At 41.5% G+C, this 24,591-nt stretch overlaps 1 protein-coding gene across 1 annotated transcript in view; it reads right to left on the bottom strand.

The window, feature by feature from the left end:
- The window catches only part of mfn2 (mitofusin 2), a 72,110-nt gene that overhangs the window by 8,917 nt on the left and 38,602 nt on the right, over positions 1–24,591 (bottom strand). The window contains exons 10-15 of the mRNA XM_049581660.1: positions 20,120–20,241; positions 18,669–18,795; positions 18,337–18,441; positions 11,164–11,266; positions 8,556–8,776; positions 3,368–3,523 (exon numbers count right to left, since the gene is read on the bottom strand). Coding sequence (XP_049437617.1) covers positions 3,368–3,523; positions 8,556–8,776; positions 11,164–11,266; positions 18,337–18,441; positions 18,669–18,795; positions 20,120–20,241 — 834 coding nt within the window. The remainder of the gene's footprint in view (positions 1–3,367; positions 3,524–8,555; positions 8,777–11,163; positions 11,267–18,336; positions 18,442–18,668; positions 18,796–20,119; positions 20,242–24,591) is intronic.

The raw sequence follows: 24,591 nt of genomic DNA, 5'->3' as shown, positions 1-24,591 counted from the left end.
GCATGGTTAATAAGCGACTAAAATAGTGCAGAATTATTTTCAGGCTCTGTGGTGTGCCGATGTAGCTCCCGGGATTCCCAGCCGGCCAGTCCTAACGAAAGCGGACATTAAAAAACACAGCAGCCACTAATTTTTATTTGTTTCACATATTATTTGGAGATTTTTTTATTTATTATTTGGGCCAATTATTAAGGGTAAATGTTTAATTATTAAAGGTAAACAGATATTCAGCAGCCTGTGAGGTAGACATTAAAATCCATTCATTATTCAATGTTATGTTGTTGAAGTTTGAAGATAGTTAGCGTTTTTAATAAAGTGTTCAAGTTGAAATTAATCTGAAGTATCGTCTACTGTGTGTGTGTAAGGGGGATGATAATAGGGCTATAATAATTAAGCAAGAAGAATATGCAAATTGGGCGGCACGGTGGTGTGGGGGTTAGCACTCTCGCCTCACAGCAAGAGGGTTGCCGGTTCAATCCCGGGCGTGGGAGCCCTTCTGTGCGGAGTTTGCATGTTCTCCCCGTGTCAGCGTGGGTTCTCTCCGGGCACTCCGGCTTCCTCCCACAGTCCAAAGACATGCAGATTGGGGACTAGGTTAATTGGTAACTCTAAATTGTCCGTAGGTGTGAATGTGAGCGTGAATGGTTGTTTGTCTCTATGTGTCAGCCCTGCGATAGTCTGGCGACCTGTCCAGGGTGTACCCTGCCTCTCGCCCGATGTCAGCTGGGATAGGCTCCAGCCCCCCCGCGACCCTCAAGAGGATGAAGCGGTTAGAAGATGAATGAATGAATGAATGAATGAATATGCAAATTATAAAAATAAAGAATGCAGAATTCCGTTCTGATGAAAAAAATAATAATACTAAAACAAGACATGCTGCTGTGAAGTGCGAAGTTCAGTCAGTCAGCGTTCAGGTGCAGGAATGAGAGTGGCTCATTAAGTGCAGCGCTACATGATGCGCAATGGTTGCTCTCCCCCAGGCTGACGTTGAAGCTTGCCTGGTAATATTATTTTGGGACATGAATGATTGGTTGACTTTAAGTGATTAAAGATACTGTATTTGAGCCAGGGAAGCCAGGCTGCTGAGGCGCACAGGGGGAGCATCATTATTTTCCCCCTTTCATTTAAAGGGCCAGTGTGTAAAATGGGTTGAAAACAGTGACATCAGTGGCCAAATTCTAGATTGCAGGGCTCACTCGCTCACCCCTTCCGTCGGGTAAATGACAGCGGCCTCGTAGGGACAAAAAGCCTTGCGCACAAGTTTTTCAGGAGTAGGTCTATCTAGCAACGAGGTGTATGTTTATTTAGAAATCTAAGCCATGTTATGATATTGTAATGAATCACTCACGAGCAGGAGACCAGAGGAGCGTTCGGGAAAAAGGCCAGTTTATTTGAGCACTCCAGAAACTCCGGTAACAATCCAGGGGGTAAAAGACTCCGTCCCAAACTCTGACTCTTCTGGCGTAACAGACACACTGCAAAACTTTACACACATACTCGTTTACCATACTGAGTGGGGAACCCCCTCCCCTCTCTGCTCCACCAATCTCCAGCCCGCACACTGACTGACAGCATAGCCGGTAAACAGAGCTCAGCTGTTTATTTAGCCTAGCGATATCTCTGGACTATAGTAGCTGCAATGGACGACTTTGAACGCGATTTTGAAGAGTTTCTTGTAGCGGACACAGACCCAGAGCCATACCTGTTTGAGCCGGAGCATACAGATGAGGAACTCCATGTGTTTGATGCTGAGTGGGTGAGAAGAGAGGCTGAATGCACAGAATGGGATTCGGTGCTACCATCGCTGGGGAGATATATCATCAGGAGGAAAAGCGCCGCAGAGAGTGCATCACAAGGAGTGAAGTTGCGTCTTCTTTTCCTCACAGATGACGGTTCGGGTTCATTCTCTCCTGTTGCGTGATAAGTGTGGTCCATTCGCAAACTTTAGAACTAAAAAAACTTTTCACTACTCTCTATCAACGAACTACTAACACTCTCTGCTGTTTCCTCCTCCTTCTTCCTTCCTTCCGCTGTCTTCGTTGGTTCATTTATACACGCGAAATGCGTTCTCTGGCTGGCTGGATTGTCCGCTCGGTCTGCCGTACATACATGGCGGCGCAAGATGGCAACCTCTCTAAAGCAAGGCCCTTACTATATATATATATATATATATATATATATACACACATATAAAAGCATAACTATAAGACTACGAAAACCAAACAAATTTTATTTTATAGCAATTATACACTTGTATAAACACATTAATGGGTAGAAGATTCAGATTGACAATAAACCATGCCAAATATTACACACTGGCCCTTTAAAAAAAACAAAAACAAACTCGGGTTCAATCGGGCTCGGACCCAGTGTTATATGTGATGATGTCGGGTGAGCCAGTTTCGGGCTTAAGTCCCTCTAGTCATTTCGGTTTCGGGTTGAATTTTTGGGCCCATTGAGAACTCTAGGCTCTGTATAGTTTATGATGAATGTATTTAGTCTCTGAACTTCATCATCAGTCACTTCAATGTAAGTCACACAACATGTTTTCTGTTCACAGAATAAACCTTCAAATCAGACAAATACAATCTTATTTTCTGAAATTCAACAAAAATGAAAAGTTTTTCTAAAACGTCATCTTGTTGAGTCAACATCTGAACCAATCAGCTGTTAGATCAGGTGAGAGCCTGGCGATGCAGTTGGTGGAGAGCAACTGCAGCGCCTGGCTCTGAAAACTGCGGCCACCTCGCTCTCGCGGTTTTATCACCGTCCACTTTTGTAATACGTCAGAGCAAGTCGAGATGAAGTCAGACACAAAACTAACCAGCATGCATTGCAAATGTTTCCCCTTGTATCCTTTGAGGTCATTGACCTTAACCACTGACCACAGAAATCAAATAAGTCCATTGTTGAATCTAAGTGAACATTTGTGCAAAATTTTAAGAAATTCCCTGAAGGTGTTCTTGAGATATCACTTTAACAAGAATGAGACACACAAGGTCACAGTTACCTTGACCTTTGACCACCAAAAACAAATTACTTCATCATTGAGTCCAAGTTGACATTTGTGCCAAATTTGAATAAATTCCCTTGAGGCGTTCTCAAGGCATTGTGTTCACAAGGATGGGACGGATGGACAGACAACCCCAAAACATAATTTTGCAATAGTGCTACTAAAGTATTACTACCACCGGAGCGGAGGCGTTAAAAAAAAAAAAAAAAAAAGCCTTTTAAATCACTGTCCACTTACTAGTTTTTGCCAGAGCTTTTAACCACATCTCACTTTGTCCTTTTATATCTAGGCCTTTATTCCTCATCTGTGTGTGTGTGTGTGTGTGTGTGTGTGTGTGTGTGTGTGTCTCCTTACCACGCCGCCAACCACAAGGACACCCATGGAAGTACGGGAGGTAAGGGAGGCAAGACCAGTCACCATGGAGACCATCAGCTCCTCCTGGGTCATGGAGCTTTGTGGAAATGGAGGCATGCTGGTGCTGACTGGAGTCAGGGCCATAGGCCTGGGGACCTGGAGGGAGAACACAGCTGCTTATAACACAGAGCGCAGTCACTGCCTCAGAGTGCTACTACTCCTAATCCTATAACTTTTCCCGTCAAAAAACGGCATTACATGACTTGTCACCACTCATCGCGATTCTGGACTTTGTGTGTTTAGGCTGCTCTTGTGTCAAATACATAAGAAATAAAAGAAAAACTATGTTATTTTTGAAAAGTCGAGAGCTTCCTGAATCTGGCAATACCAAACATCACATGGTTTGATGACGTACTGCGCCTGGGAGATACCATTTAACAGAGGAGGGGGGGAGCAAGGACGTCAGTGTCTTGGCGGAGTTAGAGAGGTTAAAAGAAAACATAAAAACTCTTCTCAGAATGAAAGAAAGAAATCAGCATATTTCTTAAAATGTTGAACTATTACATTTATAGAGTAATTTATTTACAATTTTATGGATCATCTATAGATATTCTATTTCTATGGAATTATCACATATTACAATCATACATCACAACTGACTGACCTCTTACTAGGTACAGTAGATGATTTTGGTGCTCTCTAAACTCAGCTCAAGATGTGGCATTTGTATCATGTTGTGTATACACTGAATGTACAGATTCATATATAAATATGTGGCTTTGTGAATTAAGTTTTCAGATTTGGGATTTCATTTAATTTTCAGACCCATTTTCACCATACATACATATAACCCTAAGTAGAACCATAGAACATCAAACACCAGTTTAACACTACAATCTGTCAAAAAACACTAATTCTATTGAGGACACGCTTAAATGTCCCCTGTTGGTCCCAGACAACCAATACATTGAAAACCTGCTTACATCAGTGCATTTCATTTTTTTATTCAGTGTCCATAGGCTAGTCATTGTCTGGAGTCTGTGTTAGCAGAAACAGTAAGACATTAAACTATGTTTCAATATTCATTTATCACAAATCAATTCATTATCGCAATATTCAACAACATTCAACGATATTCAACGATATTCACATATCGCATGTTTTCGTGCAGTCCTAGTTGTGTGCCTGATGCAGAGTCTCATTGTCTCTTTGGGTTTTCTTGTTACTTTGACTTGAAAAGACTTGCTAAACTGTAACCTAAAAACTTAATATAACCTTTGCCTTAACCCCAAGATTAAATCTACAGACAACTTCATTTTTAACTATACTTTAAATAGAAATGATGTTTTTAAATTTTGTTGTGATCACTAATTTAGATAGTCACACTTAGATTTTTAATACTTGTAGTGTTGACAGGGCTACAACGGTGACAAAGGATAGACTGCCCTGCAGATTTTCAAATGTCTTACCTGCCTGCTGATAAATTCTAAATTGGTCATCTGAAAGTAGGGATGCACCGAATATATTCGGCCGAATACTGCAAAAAAACACACATCCGGTATTCGGTGAAGTAAGTGAAAAGCAAGGCCAAATAGTAGCGGCATGTTTTGATGATGCAATCAAACAGCGTGCGGTGACGGACAGAGTAAAATGTCGGTAGTGTGGCGATATTTCAAAGTGTTGGAGAGTGATAAAAGAAAAGCGGATTGCAGAGAATGTAAAACTGAAATATCTAGAGGGGGTTCATCTGCAAAGACTTTCAGCATGACAAGTTTAATTAATCATTTAAAATCAAAGCACGCCGAACGGCATGCTGAGTATGAGAGAGAGACGGCTGCAGCAGCAAAAAGGAAAGCTGAAGCTCCTCCATCCACACCAACTCCATCTGTGGCTGACATTTTTGAAAAGACAAAAAAGTTTGCCAAGGACAGTGCCAAAGCAAACAGAATTACTAAGAAGATAATGGAGTTTATTGCTTTGGACGATCAACCGTTTACAGTTGTGGAGGACACTGGATTTCGGAGGCTCGCAGAGCACATTTAGCCCCATTACACCATACCGAGCAGACGGTATTTCTCTGACGTGTGCTTACCTGAGATGTATGATGTCGTTGCAGCTTGCGTCCACGAGCTCTTGGCTACAGATATTGCTTCCCTCAGCTTCACTACAAACATATGGAGCTCGGATGTCAGCCCCACCAGCATGCTGAGTTTAACTGCACAGTGGGTTGACTCAGATTTCAAGATACAAAGGATTGTGCTTCACTCACAGGAGTTCAGGGGATCACATACGGCAGCAGCCATCTCTAAGGCATTTGCCAAGATGTTTGAAACTTGGCATATCTACATATTTAAAGTGCATGCAGTAGTCAGTGACAATGCAAAAAATATGGCAAAAGCGATGGAAGACAGTGACCTGAAAGGCATACGGTGCATGGCGCACACACTACAGTTAGCGGTCCACGAGGGAGTGTTAAGTCAGCGCAGTATAGCAGATGTCATAGCGACAGGGAGGAAAATTGTAGGTCACTTTAAGCATTCCCGCCTTGCTTATTCTCGCCTTCAATCTATTCAAGAACAGTTCGGAATGCCACCAAAACGGTTCCAACAGGATGTAAGCACTAGGTGGAACAGTACTTACTATATGCTGGAAAGCCTTTTTGTGCAAAAACGAGTCCTGGCTGCCTACGTAGCAGATTATGAACTGCCCGCTACATTCACCTCATACCAGTGGGTGTTAATCGAAAACATTCTCTCTTCTCGCCCCGTTTGAGCAGATAACAAAGGAGATAAGTTCATCTGATGCATCTGTAGCAGATGTTATCCCGTTACTTGCAGCACTGAAGCGTCTTCTCAGCAAAGAGGCTGAAACAGACCACGGAGTCAAAACAACTAAATGTGCGCTGTTAGAAGCTGTCAACAGATGTTTTAGTCAGGCAGACTCCGAACCCCTGTTCTGCATCGCAACTGTGCTTGACCCACGGTACAAGGATCACTACATGCATGTGGAGAAAAAACAGAGGGTAAAGGAAATGGTGCAGGCTGAATTGGACTTGTTAAAGCCGCTTGGAGACAGTCACGTGACGCACAGAGAGGGTGCAGAGACAAAAAGGGTCCGCGCCACACACGCAGCAGGTGTGCCCTCACTCTCTGATATGTTTGAAGAGATCCTCCATGAAAACAACCCAGATGCCAGGCAGACAACAAGTGCAACTGCTCAACAGCTAGACAGTTACCTGTCAGAAGTCCCCATCCACAGGAGTAATAATCCTCAAACATATTGGAGGACCAATCAAGGCCGCTTCCCTGACTTGGCACAGATGGCACGCAGGTAATAATAATAATAAGCTTTACACCACTTTTCAAAACATAGTTACAAAGTGGTTTACAGTAGTAAAAATAAAGGGTAGAATCTAATAAAAGGGTAGAATCTAATAAAAGCAATATAAAACAATATAGGAATAGCAATGGAAGTGCATAAGAGAAATGGCGATATGATACAGTAGCATTTAAAACAATACACTGATAGTATGGAAAAGGGATTGATTTTTCTTTCTTTCTTTATTTTTTATTGCTAAGGCATTGATAAAAATTTTTTACTGAACCTAATGTTACCATTCCAAGGTACTTGGCTGCTCCATGCACAAGCACCGATAGTGAGAGACTGTTTAGTGCTGCATCTCATGTCCTTGATGAGAGGAGGAACAGACTTGCATGTGACAAAGCAGAGAAGCTACTGTTCATAAAGAAGAACCTGCCACTTTTCCTGAAGGAGTAGGCTAAGTAGACTTATGCCAAGGACAACAATTCATTTGTTGTTTGCACCTTAGTTTTTTCCAATGCACTATTTAATGCATTTTTTTGTTTGAAGGCCTACAGCAGGAGTCAGCATAGGTTCAACCATGGGCCAAATTTCCTAAGCATTTTATTTGGGGCTTGACATTACACAGACACAGTGAATGTGTTTTTTTAATTATATGTTTTTGTTTGTCTAAAACAATGTATGGGTTGTCTCAGGTGTCATAATTTTCTTATTTTGAAGCTGAAGTACTGTTATTGACAAATCTGTTCTATGTTATGTACCTGTATAAGAGGTTATAAACTCACACTTATTGGGATTTACCTGAGCCTTCTGTTTATACTATTATCTACTGTGGCTAAGTAGACTTATGCCAAAAGGACAATCATTCATTTGTTGTGGGTTTATGATCTACTTTTTTGCACTTTTGTTTTTTGCATTGCACTTCTTAATGCATTTTTTGTTTGAAGGCCTACAGAGTAATCTTTCAGCAGTAAGTTAAAGGGATAATAGAGATGACAAACTTTATTTAAGTTTTTGTGCTTTGTTGTTAAGCAAATTCTGCTGGAATATTTAAAAAATGTTAAATATTCAATAAATATTTACCTTCTTTGAAAATCATGACTAAAGCACATTTATTTAATTTATGCAATAGTCAAGAAAATGACAAAATTAATTAAAAACTAAACAATCGTACTATTCGGTATTCGGCCAAGCATTTAATTTTATTCGGCTTCGGCCACAAATGTTCATTTCGGTGCATCCCTATCTGAAAGCTTTACTGGAAAATATCCACAATTAAACAGTGCTAAAATAAAGTGACATTTAGACAGACTAATTCATGTTCAACAACAAAAATCTACTCAGATGTAGGTGCCTGTATTTTGATATTTATGTAGTATCTGGCATCATGCCTAGTCCAAACAGGTTTACGAGGCAGACTACCAGTTTCCATGTATTCAGGTGTGTGACCAAATATAAAAATAATAGGAAAACATGTACAGTATATTCTTCATGCCTCATGGCCTATGCAATTCAGTCTAGTTTGTTTAGTTTTCCTTTACAAACAAAACTAGCTCTTATTTTGTTATACAGTCAAACTTCTTATTTTCATCAAACCAAAATAATTCAGGATATTTGTTCTGTATTCTTGCAAAGGTGCATACAGTTTATATCATATATAGTATGAACCTGCACTTAGAAGACAGGCTGAGATGCTTACGGAGCTCATGGAGCACCACGCCCATCCAGGTGAAACCCTGTATTTTTAGGTCATTTAAGTATACTGTACATCTACTCTCTAGAAGCTTCACTCACTCGGTCTAAGAAGAAAAATGTAGTTGCTATTACACTGATCAGTGAGAGGGGATTTAAGTTCCTGAGGTGTTACCTGGTCATTGTAGCCCATGAGGGCCCGCCGGGTGTTCTTGGGCCCCAGGAAGCGGTTGACCAGCATGGTCCAGCCCAGAGAGAAGTGGAAGCTGATGTCCTCCTGAAAGTCACTGCAAAGCTTGTCACAGGCGAGGTCATAACTGAGACTGAAACACTGACGAGGAACCAGCTTGTCTACCTGCTCTCTGACCAGGTTGGGCAGCAGAGGCTTCAGGCCCTCTGCGTGTGCATGCACGCACGCATGCACGCAAGCGCGCACACACACACACACACACACACACACACACACACACACACACACACACACACACAATCAAGGTGATATATTCAGTCATATTTTAGCCACAGATATCAGTGACACACTGCAGCTACATACATGTTTCCACTAGGGCTGTCAAAATTGCTCAAAAATGACGTTTGAATATTCCTTCTAATACAAGGAAACATACTTGTATATGTATTAATACAAGGAAACATAACTACATGTAGGTATTTTTATTTCAACATAAACGTCTTTGAAAACATTTACATACAGTCAGGTCCATAATTATTTGGACAATGATACAGTTGTCATCATTTTGGCTCTGTACACCACCACAATGGGTTTTAAATGAAACAATGAATACCTGCTTAAAATGCAGACTCTCAGCTTTCATTTAAGGCTTTTTTCAAAAATGTAGTATGGACCGTGTAGGAATTACAACCATTTCTTCACACAGTCCCCCAACTTTAAGGGCTCATAAGTATTTGGACAAACTAACATAATCATCAATTAAACAGTCAGTTTTAATACTTGGTTGCAAATCCTTTACAGTCAATGACTGCCTGAAGTGTTGGACACATAGACATCATCAGATGCTGGGTTTCTTCCCTGGTGATGCTCTGCCAGCCCTTTACTGCAGCCGTCTGCACTTCCTGCTTGCGTTTTGGGTGTTTTGCCCTCAGTTTTGGCTTCAGCAAGAGAAACGCATGCTCAATTGGATTCAGGTCAGATGATATGACTTGGCCATTGCAGAACATTCCACTTCTTTGCCTTAAAAATGTCTTTGGTTGCTTTTGCAGTATGCTTCAGGTCAATGTCCAACTGCACTGTGAAGCATTGTCCAATGAGTTTTGAAGCATTTAGCTGAATCTGAGCAGATAATGTAGCCCCAAACACTTCAGCTTTCATCCTGCTGCTCTTGTCAGCAGTCACATCATCAATAAATATAAGAGAACCAGCTCCACTGGCAGCCATACATGGCCATGACATAACAACATACCTCCACCATGCTTCACTGATGAGGTGGTGTGCTTTGGATCATGAGCAGTTCCTTCCCTTCTTCCTTCTCTTGTCTTCCCATCATTCTGGTAGTTGATCTTTGTTTTATCTGTGAAGTCTTGTCTTGCTTACAAGAGCAGCAGGATGAAAGCTGAAGTGTTTGGGGCTACATTATCTGCTCAGATTCAACTAAATGCTTCAAAACTCATTGGACAATGCTTCACAGTGCAGATGGACAATGACCTGAAGCATACTGCAAAAGCAACCAAAGACATTTTTAAGGCAAAGAAGTGGAATGCTCTGTAATGGCCAAGTCATATCATCTGACCTGAATCCAATTGAGCATGCGTTTCTCTTGCTGAAGCCAAAACTGAGGGCAAAACACCCAAAACGCAAGCAGGAAGTGCAGACGGCTGCAGTAAAGGGCTGGCAGAGCATCACCAGGGAAGAAACCCAGCATCTGATGATGTCTATGTGTCCAACACTTCAGGCAGTCATTGACTGTAAAGGATTTGCAACCAAATATTAAAACTGACTGTTTAATTGATGATTATGTTAGTTTGTCCAAATACTTACGAGCCCTTAAAGTTGGGGGACTGTGTGAAGAAATGGTTGTCATTCCTACACGGTTCATACTACATTTTTGAAAAAAGCCTTAAATGAAAGCTGAGAGTCTGCACTTTAAGCAGGTATTCATTGTTTCATTTAAAACCCATTGTGGTGGTGTACAGAGCCAAAATGATGACAACTGTATCACTGTCCAAATAATTATGGACCTGACTGTACCTACTCATTAAAACACATAAAACAATTATCTATAACATTACGTTATAAACGACTGCGGACCTCTCGCTCGCCCCCCCCTCTCTGACCCATGGCCACACCACCTGCGGAAGTGCTGCGAATAGCCTCGAAGCACCGGACCGTGACTGGCTCGCGCCCTGCAGCGATCGTTTCGGCGTCTGGTCTATTTTCTGCGCGAGCCGCAAGCAAATGTGTCAAGCCGGGTGACGGAGACAACAGCTGGGAGCAGGACCACTTGTTGACCAGGCTGGAGAAATGCACGTCTGATGCCAACGCCCACTCGCAAAGAGGACAGCTGCGGTGGTGTTTTTTTTTTTTCTCCACAATCGAATATCAATTTTCACATTCGAAGGTCCATTTTTTTTCAAATTCGAATTTAAATTCGAATTTAGAATATTCGTTGACAGCCCTAGTTTCCACATGCAGGTAGCTGCTAGCATTATCCTTAAGCTACATTGAAGCCTCTAAAGCGCTTTCGAGCATGTCAAGTGTAAACAGGTGCATGTTTGTGATCTATAGTCTATATAAACAGGAGTGTTACCGATCATGTCGCTCTGTGTGGCCTGAAGGGCACTGGTGATGGAGGTGGAGCACCTCTCTGACATGTTCTTGCCCAGACCCTCCTCTATGTGCCGGTGGAGCTCCTACAAAAAACAAACAACCACAACAAAGAACTGGTTAAAAAAAAACTGCGTCTAGCGCTGGGTCTAACATGTGTGATGGCTTCTGCAGCAGCTGCTCCTCTGAATCATAGATCTGATCAGCTCTGATCGATCCGACCACAAACTAATCAAGCCAAGACTTGAGTGTGATGATCAAACAGTTTGTTCCTCAATTATCCACCCTGTGACATACACTCAACAAACTGCTGCTGAGGAAAAAATATAAAACTCTACTAAGAGTTATACCTGCACTGTGTTGGCATACCTGCAAAAACATAATTCTGAAAGGGGACACGAATTGAGCTTTTCAAATGATGATCAGTAAATGATGTGAGAAATGACAGATTGTAAGTGTGCAGAAATTATTTGTAACTGTAGAAAAAAAAAAGTCGAAATTTCTGATACATAAATTAGCCTTACTAGATTAGCTTAAAGATAAGAAACATCTAGAAAACATAGTGACTAAAAGCTGACGTTTTGAATATTTGTCAACTAGGCAGCAGGTGTACATAGCTGCTCTTATTAAAATTGACCTATGGCTAAGCCACACACCCCTCCACTCACTCGGACAAAATATCAACATTCGGTGACCGGGTGCTATGGCAGGTGTCACAGTACACAGCATTTCGCAGAAGGGAATTGATGATTTTTGGAGACATAATGATCAGATGTCATTGAGAAGCAACCAAATGGGCCTAAACTACGCACTGGAGGGATATTAATCATTTTATTGTTGAGCAGGTCGATGAAAAGCTTAAATTACAAGCCAAAATTTACAGGTCCCATTGTAAGCGTTATGAACCGCATCTCGTTGCCGTCACCATCAAAGACAACAAGATGGAGGATCAGCATTGTTCCACTGAAGTTAAGGTTTTTTGGTTCAGAATATGAGAAAAGGATAACGGCCTTTTTACTATCTTTACCAAGAGTGTCTCTCCGTTAGTTTGGTGCTACAGTATTTACATTGAATCATTCAGCATAACGTTTGCCAACCATTGTTATCTCTGCGATTACAGATAAGTTAATGAAGCCAAGCGCCAGACGTTAATGTTAGTTTAACTAGAGCCCTTTGGACAACAGCTAACAATGATGTACGATCACCAAAGTACAAAAACTAGAACAAAATAGGCTAACAAGGTGACATGATGAACAATGCAGCTAGGAGCTAACGTTAGCTAACGTTAGCTAGAGATGTTAAAGATAACTTTATATTTCTTTACAGCTAAGTGACAATATGTTGCCTCAAACTCCTTGTTAATTTTTTTCACGTTGAGTTGATGTTGTGGTCTACCGCACAACTTTATCCAAAGGAGACACTTTCCTCGGTTGAGATGTGGTTTAGGAAAGGGTAAAAAATACACCCCGTCGCCCAGCCTCTCAGGATACCTTGTGTCGGAGTTGCACGTACACTGTTTGACCATTTTTAAACTAGGGATGCACTGATCCACGTTTTCACTTCCGATCTGATCCCGATAACTGAATTTGGATATCTGCCGATACCGATACTATTCCAATACCAGAGCTCTGTTTGCTTTAATATTATTATCATTATTGTTGATTTTATATGAGGCTGTAATTAACTCCTCTCTACAGGCAAGTATGATATGTACGTATGTATGCATGTATGTCCCAAAAGGCAACTTGAGGTAAGTATAAGGTCAGAAAAGGACACTGTTGCCAACCCCTCAGTAAGAAAAGTAGCTATTGGCTGTCCTCAAAGTTGCTAGAAGTCGCTAAATGACGTCATCGCCTAATTTGCATAATTGTCCATATGCATGTAATTGTAATGGACGCTGTAAGAGAGAGGAATAACGTCGTGAGAGAGACAAAAACTGAGTAAAAAACACCCTGAATATGTTTAGAACTACAAATGAAGCTTCTTTCAGTGATTTATATTAAACAAAGAAAATTTTACATTTACATCCCGCCCTGACTGTAAGCCAGGTCGGGATCATCAGCCAGCGGCGGTTCCGCGCATGCGCGATTCACTTGCAGTCTGGATGTGGAGGGGTTAACATCTCCTGCTCTGATTGCTGCTGGGAGGGAGGACTGGGCTGCCTTTGAGTGCTTTGGGGCAAGAGAGGAGCCCACGGCAGCATCCGCTGCTCGTTGAAAAAAATAGAAACAATACGTGCTCTCACGACAGAGTCTCCAGAAATCTTCAATAACATCAGAAAAAGTCCCTAGATTTGTCGCTAGTCGCTTTTTTGAAAAGAGTCGGTAAAGGGGTCTGAAAAGTCGCTAAATATAGCGACAAAGTTAAGTTGGCAACACTGAAAAAGGAGGTCAGAAAAGCAGGAAATCCTGTTAACAGGAAAAATCCCATCCTGAAAACAAATATGCAACTGTAAGGGTTTCAAATTGATTGTCAATATTTATTAAATTCCAAGACAGTGTTAAACTACTAGGGCAATATACATTATCAACAAAAACAAAAAATACCTGTCATATTAATCTGAACAGCACAGATACACATCAAGTAGACACTACTATGTAGTAGTGTTGTCACAGTACCAAAATTGGGACCCATGGTACGATACCAGTGAAAGTACGGTTCTGAGTAGTATCAGGATACCACAGCAAAAAAGAGGCAGAAGTGCCTTTTGTCATTTATAAAAAGATAAATCACTGAGCTAAAATACATCATTGATATTTCAATGGAATAAATTACTTATTGACTTATTCATACTTCAAAAACAGCATCAATAAGTGATTAACATAGGGGGATCAAAATAAAATAAATAAATAATATACAAATCAACCAAAAATCAACCAGCCACCCTCCTCCTCTGGCAAGTTAAGAACAGTCCCTAAAGTGCGGTGAGGTTTGTGGACCGTTACCTGCCACAAAGCCGTTCACAAAAATGTGAACGGCTCGTTTCTCACGTCACATACCTGTGTGCCACCACGGCTCGGCTGTTCAGGTACTTTTGGGCAGTCATGACACCAAGAAGAGGAAATTATTGGACCTGGAGCCGGGCTTCTCCGTCACCGGTAAGCCGTTATCTTGCGCCGCAGAGCACTATGGCCGCCGTATTTGACAGGAATACATTCCTGTCTGTGTCTGTGTCTGTGACCCCCGTTCAACCCACAACCAGCAGGATTCGCCTTTCGTTTCTGCTGCTGGTTGAAATCTGTACTCTCACAACGTGCTGAATGATTTCTTTTGCTCGCACAAAACTATTTTTAGTCGCAAATGTGAGTAAAATGCTCGCACCGTAGAGCTCTGTGGAAAACAAATCACTGCAGCACATATAAAGAAATCTAGCCTACAAGTAAAAATAAATTAATAACTTTCACTGCTTAAAGATACTCAATAGCTCAGCTAATACCTGAAATGTCACTGGATACAAACCACTGCAGCAGCATATCAAGTGCCAGGTGGCCAGGGCGTGCCATTATTGGACGGCGCATGGACACTCACCCTCTTGCAACTGGACTTTGAACTTATCCCACAGTAGTGGTATCTGAGGTACTCCAACATTATGGTATCGTATGTAGCCTGCTGTCGTGTTTTAGTAACATGGACTACCGTTGGTACCAGTATACCGTGCAACACTACTATGTAGCAATCATCATATCATTCCAGCAGACAACGTGAAAGCACAGACAGAAAGAAATTTGATTTAACATTGATTGATACGTAAATAATTTGCTCAGACCTCTGTCACAAGGTCCGGGGATCCTCTCCTGGCACAAGCTCTAATTTGATGCTTTTTAAGGACTCTGGGACCTTATTTATAGCCTGGTGAAACCATCCTGATCTTGCAAGCTCATGTTCTATTACGCTCCGCAGATCAGTCTGGCAATGCAATCATAAAGGCGCATTCTGGCATCGGTTTTGGCTTGCTGGGCCAATCACAACCGTTTATCACTTAGGGGCGGATTATTTGAAATCACGTCATCAGAACAGGAGGGACAAGGATAGAGTGAATGCATTTCGTAAACAACCAACATGGCTACTGATTTTGAAACTGCGATGATAAATGTGCTGAACGAACTGGAATGTATATTTTCTTTAAAAGCAGAGAAAACAGCTGCACTGAAAGCTTTTATTGAAAAAAGGATGTGTTTGCCGTCCTTCCTACGGGGTTTGGTAAAAGTTTAATTTACCAGGTGGCTCTGTTGATCGGGAAAAAGATGGGACTATGTGAAAACCCAGTGGCTATTGTTGTTTCTCCGCTAGTTGCTCTCATGGAGGAGCAGGTCAGGGAAGCGACCAAGCTGGGAATTAGGCTTGTGCCGGTTTGAAAATTTTCCAACTGGTTTGATTTAAAGCCAAATATCTAACTGAACCGATATATCGAATTATATACCTCATTTTACCACTGGGGGTCGCATTTGAGCTATTTTTCCCAATAAAAGCCCATTATAGGTGTAATGCGCTTCCAATCCACTAGGTGGCGATAATGTCGTATTAACCGCCAATACACACAAGGTTACAGAAGAAGAAGGAGGACACTTCTCTGGCGGCAGCAGCAGCAGCAGACAGCTGAGCGGAGCTGCGGAGTCCACAGTCTGCAGAGCCTCTGAGACAAACTAAACAAAACACTTGTAGGCTCCTCCACTTCATTTAAAAACATACATAAACCTTATTAAGTTGTCATAATGCATGTTACAATGCAAGATAAGTTGAATATAGTCCCTTGACACGCCGCTGATGTGAAAAGCTCCCCCCCCGACCCGGTTTATCCAGTTGACGTGAATTAAACCGGGTGGTGCTCTTAAACCAGACCGAACCAGTTAAACCGGAAATCGGCACAAGCCTACTGGGAATCACAGCTATGCAACTCGGAGTCCATAATGAGGAGGAAATCCACAAAGATGACAACACTCTTTCCCAGACATCATCACAGCTCATCTCCGCTGCAGCTTGCTGGTCTGTTTACAGAGGCGTTGTGCTAGCGTACATCACGTTTCGTTTACTCTGATTGGTTTTTCCGTCTTTCCAATTGCGTGAATGGGCACTCTGAGTGACAGCCGTTGAAACCGCCCCTCAGGAATAGAGGAAATGTACAGTCCGTGTCCAGTCCCATTCATGTTTTGCGAATTGGGTCTGGCAACGCCAGGCTACCTTACTTTTATATTTTTAAAAAAGTACAAAAGAGTACAAAAAAAATCCCTGTGTGACTTAATTTTATTTTTTTATTCTAAATTTAGAGTAACAGACAGTGAGTCTGCATTATGTCGACTGGACATAGCTATAACATTTTCCAGTTGTGCTGTGGCTCTGTCACATTTCCTCTGTGGTTCCATTGTGCACCTGAGGCATATCAGGGTTTTCCATGCCTAAGACAAAGGCGGGCCGCCTGGGTGATTTTGGCCGCCGCCTTGGTTAAAGCATGCGTATGTGTGCATGGGGGGCATTCAGATTTATCGTCTTTTGCGTGCACAAACCCATTACTTTCAATGTAGACACGCGTCATGCACGCTCACAACCCAAAGCGATGCCGTAGTGGTGCGCATTCTGAGACGCACTTGTTTTTTCATCCTGCGCACAGCTCCACGGACCTGCTTCTCCCTTGTTCCCGGTTCCCCCTCGGGCTGTGTCTCTCCTACTGTTTCCCTGCCCCGTTTGAAAGGCAAAGGAAGCCCTTATGTAGAAAGACGTCACCTCTGAAATGTAGAATGTGTATTGTAGAAGAGAAACACACATTTCAGGACCGCTGACTTGTATCATCAGAACAGACATGTCCTGTGATTTTCAGCCTCCTTTCATATTTAATAGAGGGGGGACAATACTTGACAGTAATATTCTCAACTGTCACAGCTGTCAGGATGTGCCGCTGTAAAGGGTAAATATAATCATAGAAGGCTGAAAATTACAGGACATGTCTGTTCTGATTATACAAGTAAGCAGCATAAAGCTCAAGCAGGTGGGGGCCTCCTTTCATATTTAATAGGGGGGGGGGGGCATATCTAAAAGTATAGCTCTTAAGCTATAAGGTGGCCTTTGCCACCTTGGTCTCGAAAAAACCCAGGGAAAACCCTGCATATTACAAGTAGAAAAACCACAATCTATCCATCTAGATTAGATGTGTCAGTCAGGTTCAGGTATGTCCAGGGCAGTCTGACGTTGTTTTTTCTGGCCGCTACTCAAGCTTCTTACAAATAGAAAGGCTTAGGCAGGAGCAACAATTTTGGTCTTATGTTCAAATCAAATGAGACTTTAGGGCTGAATAAGTACATCATGATTCAGTCTGGACTGCTCTTACATAATACAGATTATATGAGTTTTACACAGGTTCAGTGAGCCAACTGGAGACCAAGGATGAGCTTTACACCGTGCTGCATTTAGATTCCAGACTGACAGATGCAGGAGGGTGGACAGCATTTCTGATTGATCCTGCTGGAAGTGCATACAACAGAGACGTAACATTCACATTAAGAATTTAGGGTTTATCCTGTTTCATCTCAGACAGTCATATTTTACCCAGATATAGATGTGACTTATGAAACCAACTAATGAGGTGGTCAGAACACAAAGAGAAAAATCTGGGTAGACTCTCAACAGCTAAATGGCCTGTGTAGAACAGACCAGTCTGAGAGACTGAGAGAGGAGAAAGGATCATCTCCAACAGTGAGTACAATCAGCTAGTGTGAGAGAGCATTTGTGCTTGTGTGTGCACAGGCCCCGACACCACAGCCAACCTCAATAACTAGTGCTGACAAAGACCGTCGTTTGTGACTGTCGTCACAAACACAACACCTGACAGACAGCTAACTGCTGACAAGCACATAATTATATTCTGCATGTGGGTGAACCCTGTGGACACTGTGGGGCACCTAAGAGAAATAGATACCAGTGATGTTCCTCAAAACAGTTTGGATGAATGTCAAAAAGTCTTCTACTGCAGTTATTCTGTATTTATTACTTAGTATTTGCACTCTGCACCTTTGCAATGTTGTTTATGGAGCAGCTCCAGACAAGTTTGAGATTTACTTCTCCAGCCTCTGGCTATGAGTGAGGGTAGCTCATGTTCACAAATACTGACTGAACTTTTCTGGGCCTTTGAAATAACATACTTGAATTGTTAAATTGTTAAACTCACATTCTTGTAGACCTTGAGCACCACTGGTGATGGGTGGAAGTCCATGTGGAAGTCATCCACCAGCACGTGGAGCTTCCTGATCTCTTCTGACATGGCATTAGACACCTGAACATGAGCAGACAGTACAGATAGGACCAACTCAAGCAGGACAATGTGCATCTGCAAACACTACTTTTGTGACACATGCTGAACTTGAAAGTTGACTAGACTAGTATTGACTTTTGAGAAGTAAGGAAATGATGAATGCCTGAAGTCCATTACTTCACAAGCCACCACTGACATTAAGTGAGGAACCTAAGGCAGGTATGTGATGATGTCATGTTGGGATTCACCTGTCTCTCCACCTCCTCAGTAATCTTCTTGATCTTAGCCTTACAGTCCATAGTCAACAAGTCCAACTGCTTGTCTATAAACTCCAATCGGTCCTGACGGTCCTCTTTGGTCTCAAGGCAGTAGATCCTACACACACACACACACACACACACACACACGATTGCTTTTAGATAATAATGTAAAATGTAGATGGTGTCTTTGTCACTATGAAAATCATTTACGTGAATTACTTCTCCAGTCAATCCACCACTGAATAAAGAGTAGGGGCATCAGTTGACCTATTACAGATATATCACTATTGGCGAATATGTCCTTCAGTATGTGATATAATATCTTCACATGACAACAAAAGTACAACATTTAAAGTTTGTATCACTACTTGGTTTATCCTGCAGGGTGTGCTGTCCTTTTGATCCTACAGGTTTGCCAAAATTATGTAAAAATCTTTAATAGGGGTCAACCAGCCCACTAAAATCATGAAATAAAGCTACTCTCGAGAAATCTAACCGTCAGCTCACTACTGGCTGAAACTATACTACTATTCCATATTGCCTGATGCTGTTGTCTGCTAGCTAATAGGCGCCTAACCAAAACACAATATTTATTACAAAACAACATATGTGTATGTACATTTATATAATTTATTTACTCAATGAAGCCTTGTTAATAAATTAAAATTCACTTATAGATTGTATTTTATAATGTTGAATGTGGTGGAATAAAAAGTACAATATTTGCCTCTTAGGTGTAGTGGAGTAGAAGTAGCAGAAAGTAGCAGAAAATAGAAACACTCAAGTTAAGTACAACACCTGAAATTTGTACTTAAGTACAGTGTTTGAAAAAAATGAACTTGACTACTTTCTGCTACTGATGTTATGCTAATGCTAGCTAGCTGGCTGACTAATGTTAGTTACTTGACTAGAATAGTCTATTAAGAAAATATATCAAAACATTGTTTACCTTTCAAAAAAAGTTAATGTTGTGTCGGACACAAATATTATTATGTTGACATACTGGCGGTCCCCAATGGATAAGCTGACTGAGTGCAACAAGGGTTGTCTGCCAGTGCTGAATAGCAAACCATGACATGGAAAGTAATTCCAAAGACACTAACTAGTCAGAGATCCCCCCCTCTCTTCCTTGCAGCTGGCCTGTTTCTTTTACAACACTATGCACAAAATATTATTATGCAGTAAACCTGTCTGAAGTCTGTTAGAGTGCGCACACACGCGCCTAAGTATTTTTGCCCTACAGTTTGTGAAAGTGAGTTTGCAAGCCTGTGTCAGAATGCACAGGCTTGCAAAGCAGACAAAATCTACAAAACTGAAAGTAAAAACTAAAACTTTTTTAATGATACAATATTTAATACATGATCACATTTCCAGGCTTGGGTTTACATACAGTCTCTATCCATACACTTTGTACAATCTGCTTTAAATACCTGACTCACCTCTGGTCTTGTGCAGCAATGTGTACAGAATCCATAATGCAGCGCAGGGCTTCAGAGATCTGTTTGGCTCTCACAGTGTGTTGCTCAAACTTGGTCTTCACTGCTGACTGTGAGATACACTCCTACACACAGCAGCAGACAGGCCAACAATCAAGACATTAGCTTAAGAACCATGGATGGGCTTCATAATTCACTGGACACTTCACTACTCCAAGTCCAGCTGATAATAACTTCTGATATCTGGATTATCAAGTCACTTTACAGAATGTATAACAATCATCGATTACTCAGTGAGAAAAGTGTTGTCAAATGAAAGCCACGTAGGGTTTAAGTTACACTTGTCAATAGTTCTTTTTGAGGGGAGCACTAACATTAGAGCTGCACGATTTGATAAAAATGTGTGATTGCGATTATGGTGGACATTATCAGGATTTGCGATCGTGATTACAATACAATAAATAAATGGTATCATGAGTCTTCTTGCTTCATTCAGTGTTTCCCCTACATTATATTAGGGGGGCACTGACCTGACCTGACCTAGTTATTGTTATGGACAGTGTGTAAATGACCATCAACAGACTGCTGTTATGCACAGTCAAACCTGCTGCTCACACAGCAGCACAGCACGACATGACACACAGCAGCGCTGAGTCTGTGTTGCATTCAGGCGTTGTCACGTAAATGACAAATTCCAGCATGTGAATAGTCCATTGTACAACACAGCAGCATGTCAAGTGGGCCGAGCTCAAGCAAAATTGCTAAATTTTTCATTTGTTATTATATAGGTTGTTATGGAGTCTGTGATTTCCCTGTGTCTCTTTGAGGTCTTGTTGTATGGTGTGACACTTACAAATGTAAGCCTCATTGTGCTTTGTTGTTTTATGTTGTTTTCTGGCAGCTTTTAGTTGTCTCTTTGTCTTCATCGTTACTTGGCTCGTCTTTCTCTCACATTCATTCTTCCTACTTTTCTCCGTGCTGTCTCAAGTGTTGATATAGATTGGTCGTGTTGCCGCAGGACGTGGCGATTTCAACTTTTAAAGTTTTACACAGCATGTCTTTCTGTTCAACGTCGCCGTACCTGAATCCAAAGTTTCACCATATAATAGGCGTTGGGTTATCTTTCGCTACCAACTCAGCCTGTTCTTGGTCGTGCTCATGCTCTTCTTCAGCATCTATGTTGGTCACTGCTGCACGCTGGGTGGTCACCTGACCATACGTGCTGCACACATCAGGATAGCTTGTGGACGTAATGTCAACAAACTCCACACACTATAAGAGAGGTAGTCACATTCACAGGCACACACGTTAACGTTTATTTACATTAAATCGCAAATCGCAGCCTTTTATGCAGTTATGTAATCGGACTGCCTGACATCGCAATTGCAATTGCGATTAGATTAATCGTGCAGCACTAACTAACATTCAGGGAAATATGCTTGTTTGCCCTCTTAGCTAAGTCACCTCTGTGTCTCCAGTACAGAGAAGGGCCCAGAATGTGTTTAGCCTAGCTTTTCACAAGCAGGGGAAACTGCTTGCCTCCTCTTTGCCTGGGTGTGCCTACATTCAGTGAATGTAGAGTCTGTAGGCAAACCTCAGAGATCTTGCCTCTGGAAGAAGAGCGGAAGAGCCCTGGTTTCCGGTTGTAGGCTGTTTGTAGTCCGCGTGATATTGACCAATCACGTTTGAGCCTGCTGCAGTTGTTTCCAGGTTAAACGGTCCGTGCGGTGAAGTAACGAGGCAGAACATAATTGGCGTCACTGCAAACTCTGAATCCATCGCAATGGTTCAGCATATTTGCTTATATATAAACGGAAGTCGGAAAGGCCAAATCAAACCAGAATGTCAAAAATCGGAGGTCTGCCCCCAGAAGCTGTATCGCCGTCTGCCGGAAGTCAGACGCCGAATACAGCCAATGGGTTCTGAGAATGGGGATTTGCCAACAGACAAACTTGGGGACTGATGATGATCAGAGTGACTCCTAAAAGCCGAAGCCTTTGCCAGTGATAAGAAGATATTTGGCTCGTTTTCCCATTGATGTCTGAAGTTTGTGATAGAAGTAGTATTAAATAAGTACAAAATTTAACTTCCCCTGACACAGTTTGACATTGGCATCCTTCACGTATAACTGACACTTGCCACACCGACATGCATGCGCATGCGCACACACACCCACACACCACACACACACACCCACCCACACTCCAACCGACTGCACGGCACTGTCCCTGGTACTGAATGGAGTGGAAGAGAGATGGACAGAACGCGTCACTTCAGCTCAGCTGCTTGGGGACGGAGGGAGAGAGAGAGAAAGCTGCATGGCATGGGCAGACAGACAAAATGATCTTGTTTTTTACATAATGAGCCTAATGATGTTGGCTACTATGTTGTTGATTTCAGCAGTCATCTCTCAGTAGTTAAAGCTGATCATAAATTCTATTATTTTGCATCGTGAAATAATAACAATATAGTAGACTGTACCTGTAATCCCCTTTGCACTTCGTGACTCTGCTCTGTCAAAGGTGCTGCATTAAATAAACCTAATGCCTGGTACACACTACATGATATCAGCCTGATCATAGCCCAACGCAGCGACATACGGTGTTGGCATGGATCATGAACGACAGTCGGAGAGGAAGACTTCCTCCGTGAAAATGTTAGTTTTGGACCCTGTTCATAATGGAGACAGAAATTAAGTAAGAGAACAAAAAAATAGTGGTTTTACTTAGCACAACTGCAGAGGCTACCGGCTTCATTTGAAACAGACTACATTATAAACGGGCTTTTGTTTATTATTCCCTCTGTAATTATTTATATTTTTACTTTTTATCTGCTCTCGTTTGCCTTGATAAAGTTAATGCATCACGCCGTCATTTCAAACTCAACACTTCCTGTATCTGTTTCAAATTATAATCCCCCCATATAACTTTGGTTGAGAGAATCCCTTCATTTTTTAAATAGGCTTTTATTGTGAAACATTTGCAGAAACTTGTTGTGGAGGATTTAGTGACTTGCATGTTTGTATACAGGCCCACGAACAGACACAGTGACTGAAATACTAGTAAAAGTAATAAAAATAGGACAAGAATAACCAGATGACATCACACATTTCGTAAGAGACATCCAGGATAATAGATGTGTAGTCTGTTGGCCAAGTCATGGCACAATTTTATGCCTCCACAATCGCGTAATGTGACATAGTGACTGTCAGAACGGACAGAAATGTTGTGTAGTGTGAACCAGGCATAACTTACTTTGTTAGTAAATCTATAATATACAATAGGACGGATAACATATACTTTCTGATGTAAACTGAAACTGCTACATTTAGCTGTCCTGCAGTGTTTTTATTACAATCCTTTATTTGTGGCAGCTGCCACAATGTCAAAATTGACTGCCACTGATGTTCCACTTCTACAGATTTTATTTCATTGTGAAGTTGCACACAAAGCATTGATTCACTCAGCCCCTCCTTGTCCCTCTCCCTCCTTTTCTTTCTCTCTCCAAACTCCAATTGAGACAAAAATAAGGATGCCACGGTCCCTCTGCCTCACTCCCCACCTCTAGAAGACTATTCGCCTGGAGAAGAATGGGTGGAATCTCCAGAAAAGGACTTTCAAGAGTAGCTGTAGCATCTATTACTCAACTGGCACAAATCCCAGTGACAGGGGTCACAGCAGGCTGGGTCTAACCTGTGTAACAGCAGCACCAGAAAGTTTGCTGATACGTTTTTTTTTTTTTTTCTTTTTAAAATTAACATGACATGGAACTTCCAGATTACCTTTATAACGGGTAAATTACAATTAATTAAACTTGAAACTGAACAGTATAGGCCTAACCCTTAACAGTTTAAAGTTAGGGGTGTAATGGTACACAAATATCATGGTTTGGTACGTACCTCGGTACACAAGTCACGGTTCGGTTTTTTTCAGTATAGTAATGAAAAAAATAGACAACTATTAAATATCTTTTACTTATTGGTAACCTTATTAAAACATACCACCACAGCAGTTAACTCTTTTTACACAATTTATGAATGAAACAAATATATATAAAATCCTGCTTTTTCACATTGTTTGAATGAAAATAGAAATATAAAAGTGAAAAATAAAATCCTGCTGTTTTTTTAACACATTTTTTGAATGAAAAATATAAATATAAATTTCTGCTTAAACAATTTTAATCAAATAAAATAAAAAGTAGTGCTGGGCCGTTATCGGCATTAACATGCTGCGTTATCGCGAGACTCTCATCTCGCGAGAAAAAAAATTATCGCCGTTGTGTGTGACGTTGTGGCGCGGATGTATACCTGGCCAAATTATGCTGTGGGGGGGCGAGAACAAGTCCGAACACATGTGAAATCATAATTAAGCTAGTTATCACATCAAACGCTAGCTGACATGGATGCTGTTAAGCCGGGTTTGCTTCAGGGCAAATTTGTTTTCAAGAAGCTTCCCAATGGAAACCTCGACAAA

This window comes from Epinephelus fuscoguttatus, linkage group LG7 (genome assembly GCF_011397635.1).
Source record: "Epinephelus fuscoguttatus linkage group LG7, E.fuscoguttatus.final_Chr_v1".
NCBI lineage: Eukaryota > Metazoa > Chordata > Actinopteri > Perciformes > Serranidae > Epinephelus > Epinephelus fuscoguttatus.
The sequence above is the reverse complement of the archived record's forward strand: the minus strand, read 5'-3'. Positions and strand labels throughout refer to the sequence as shown.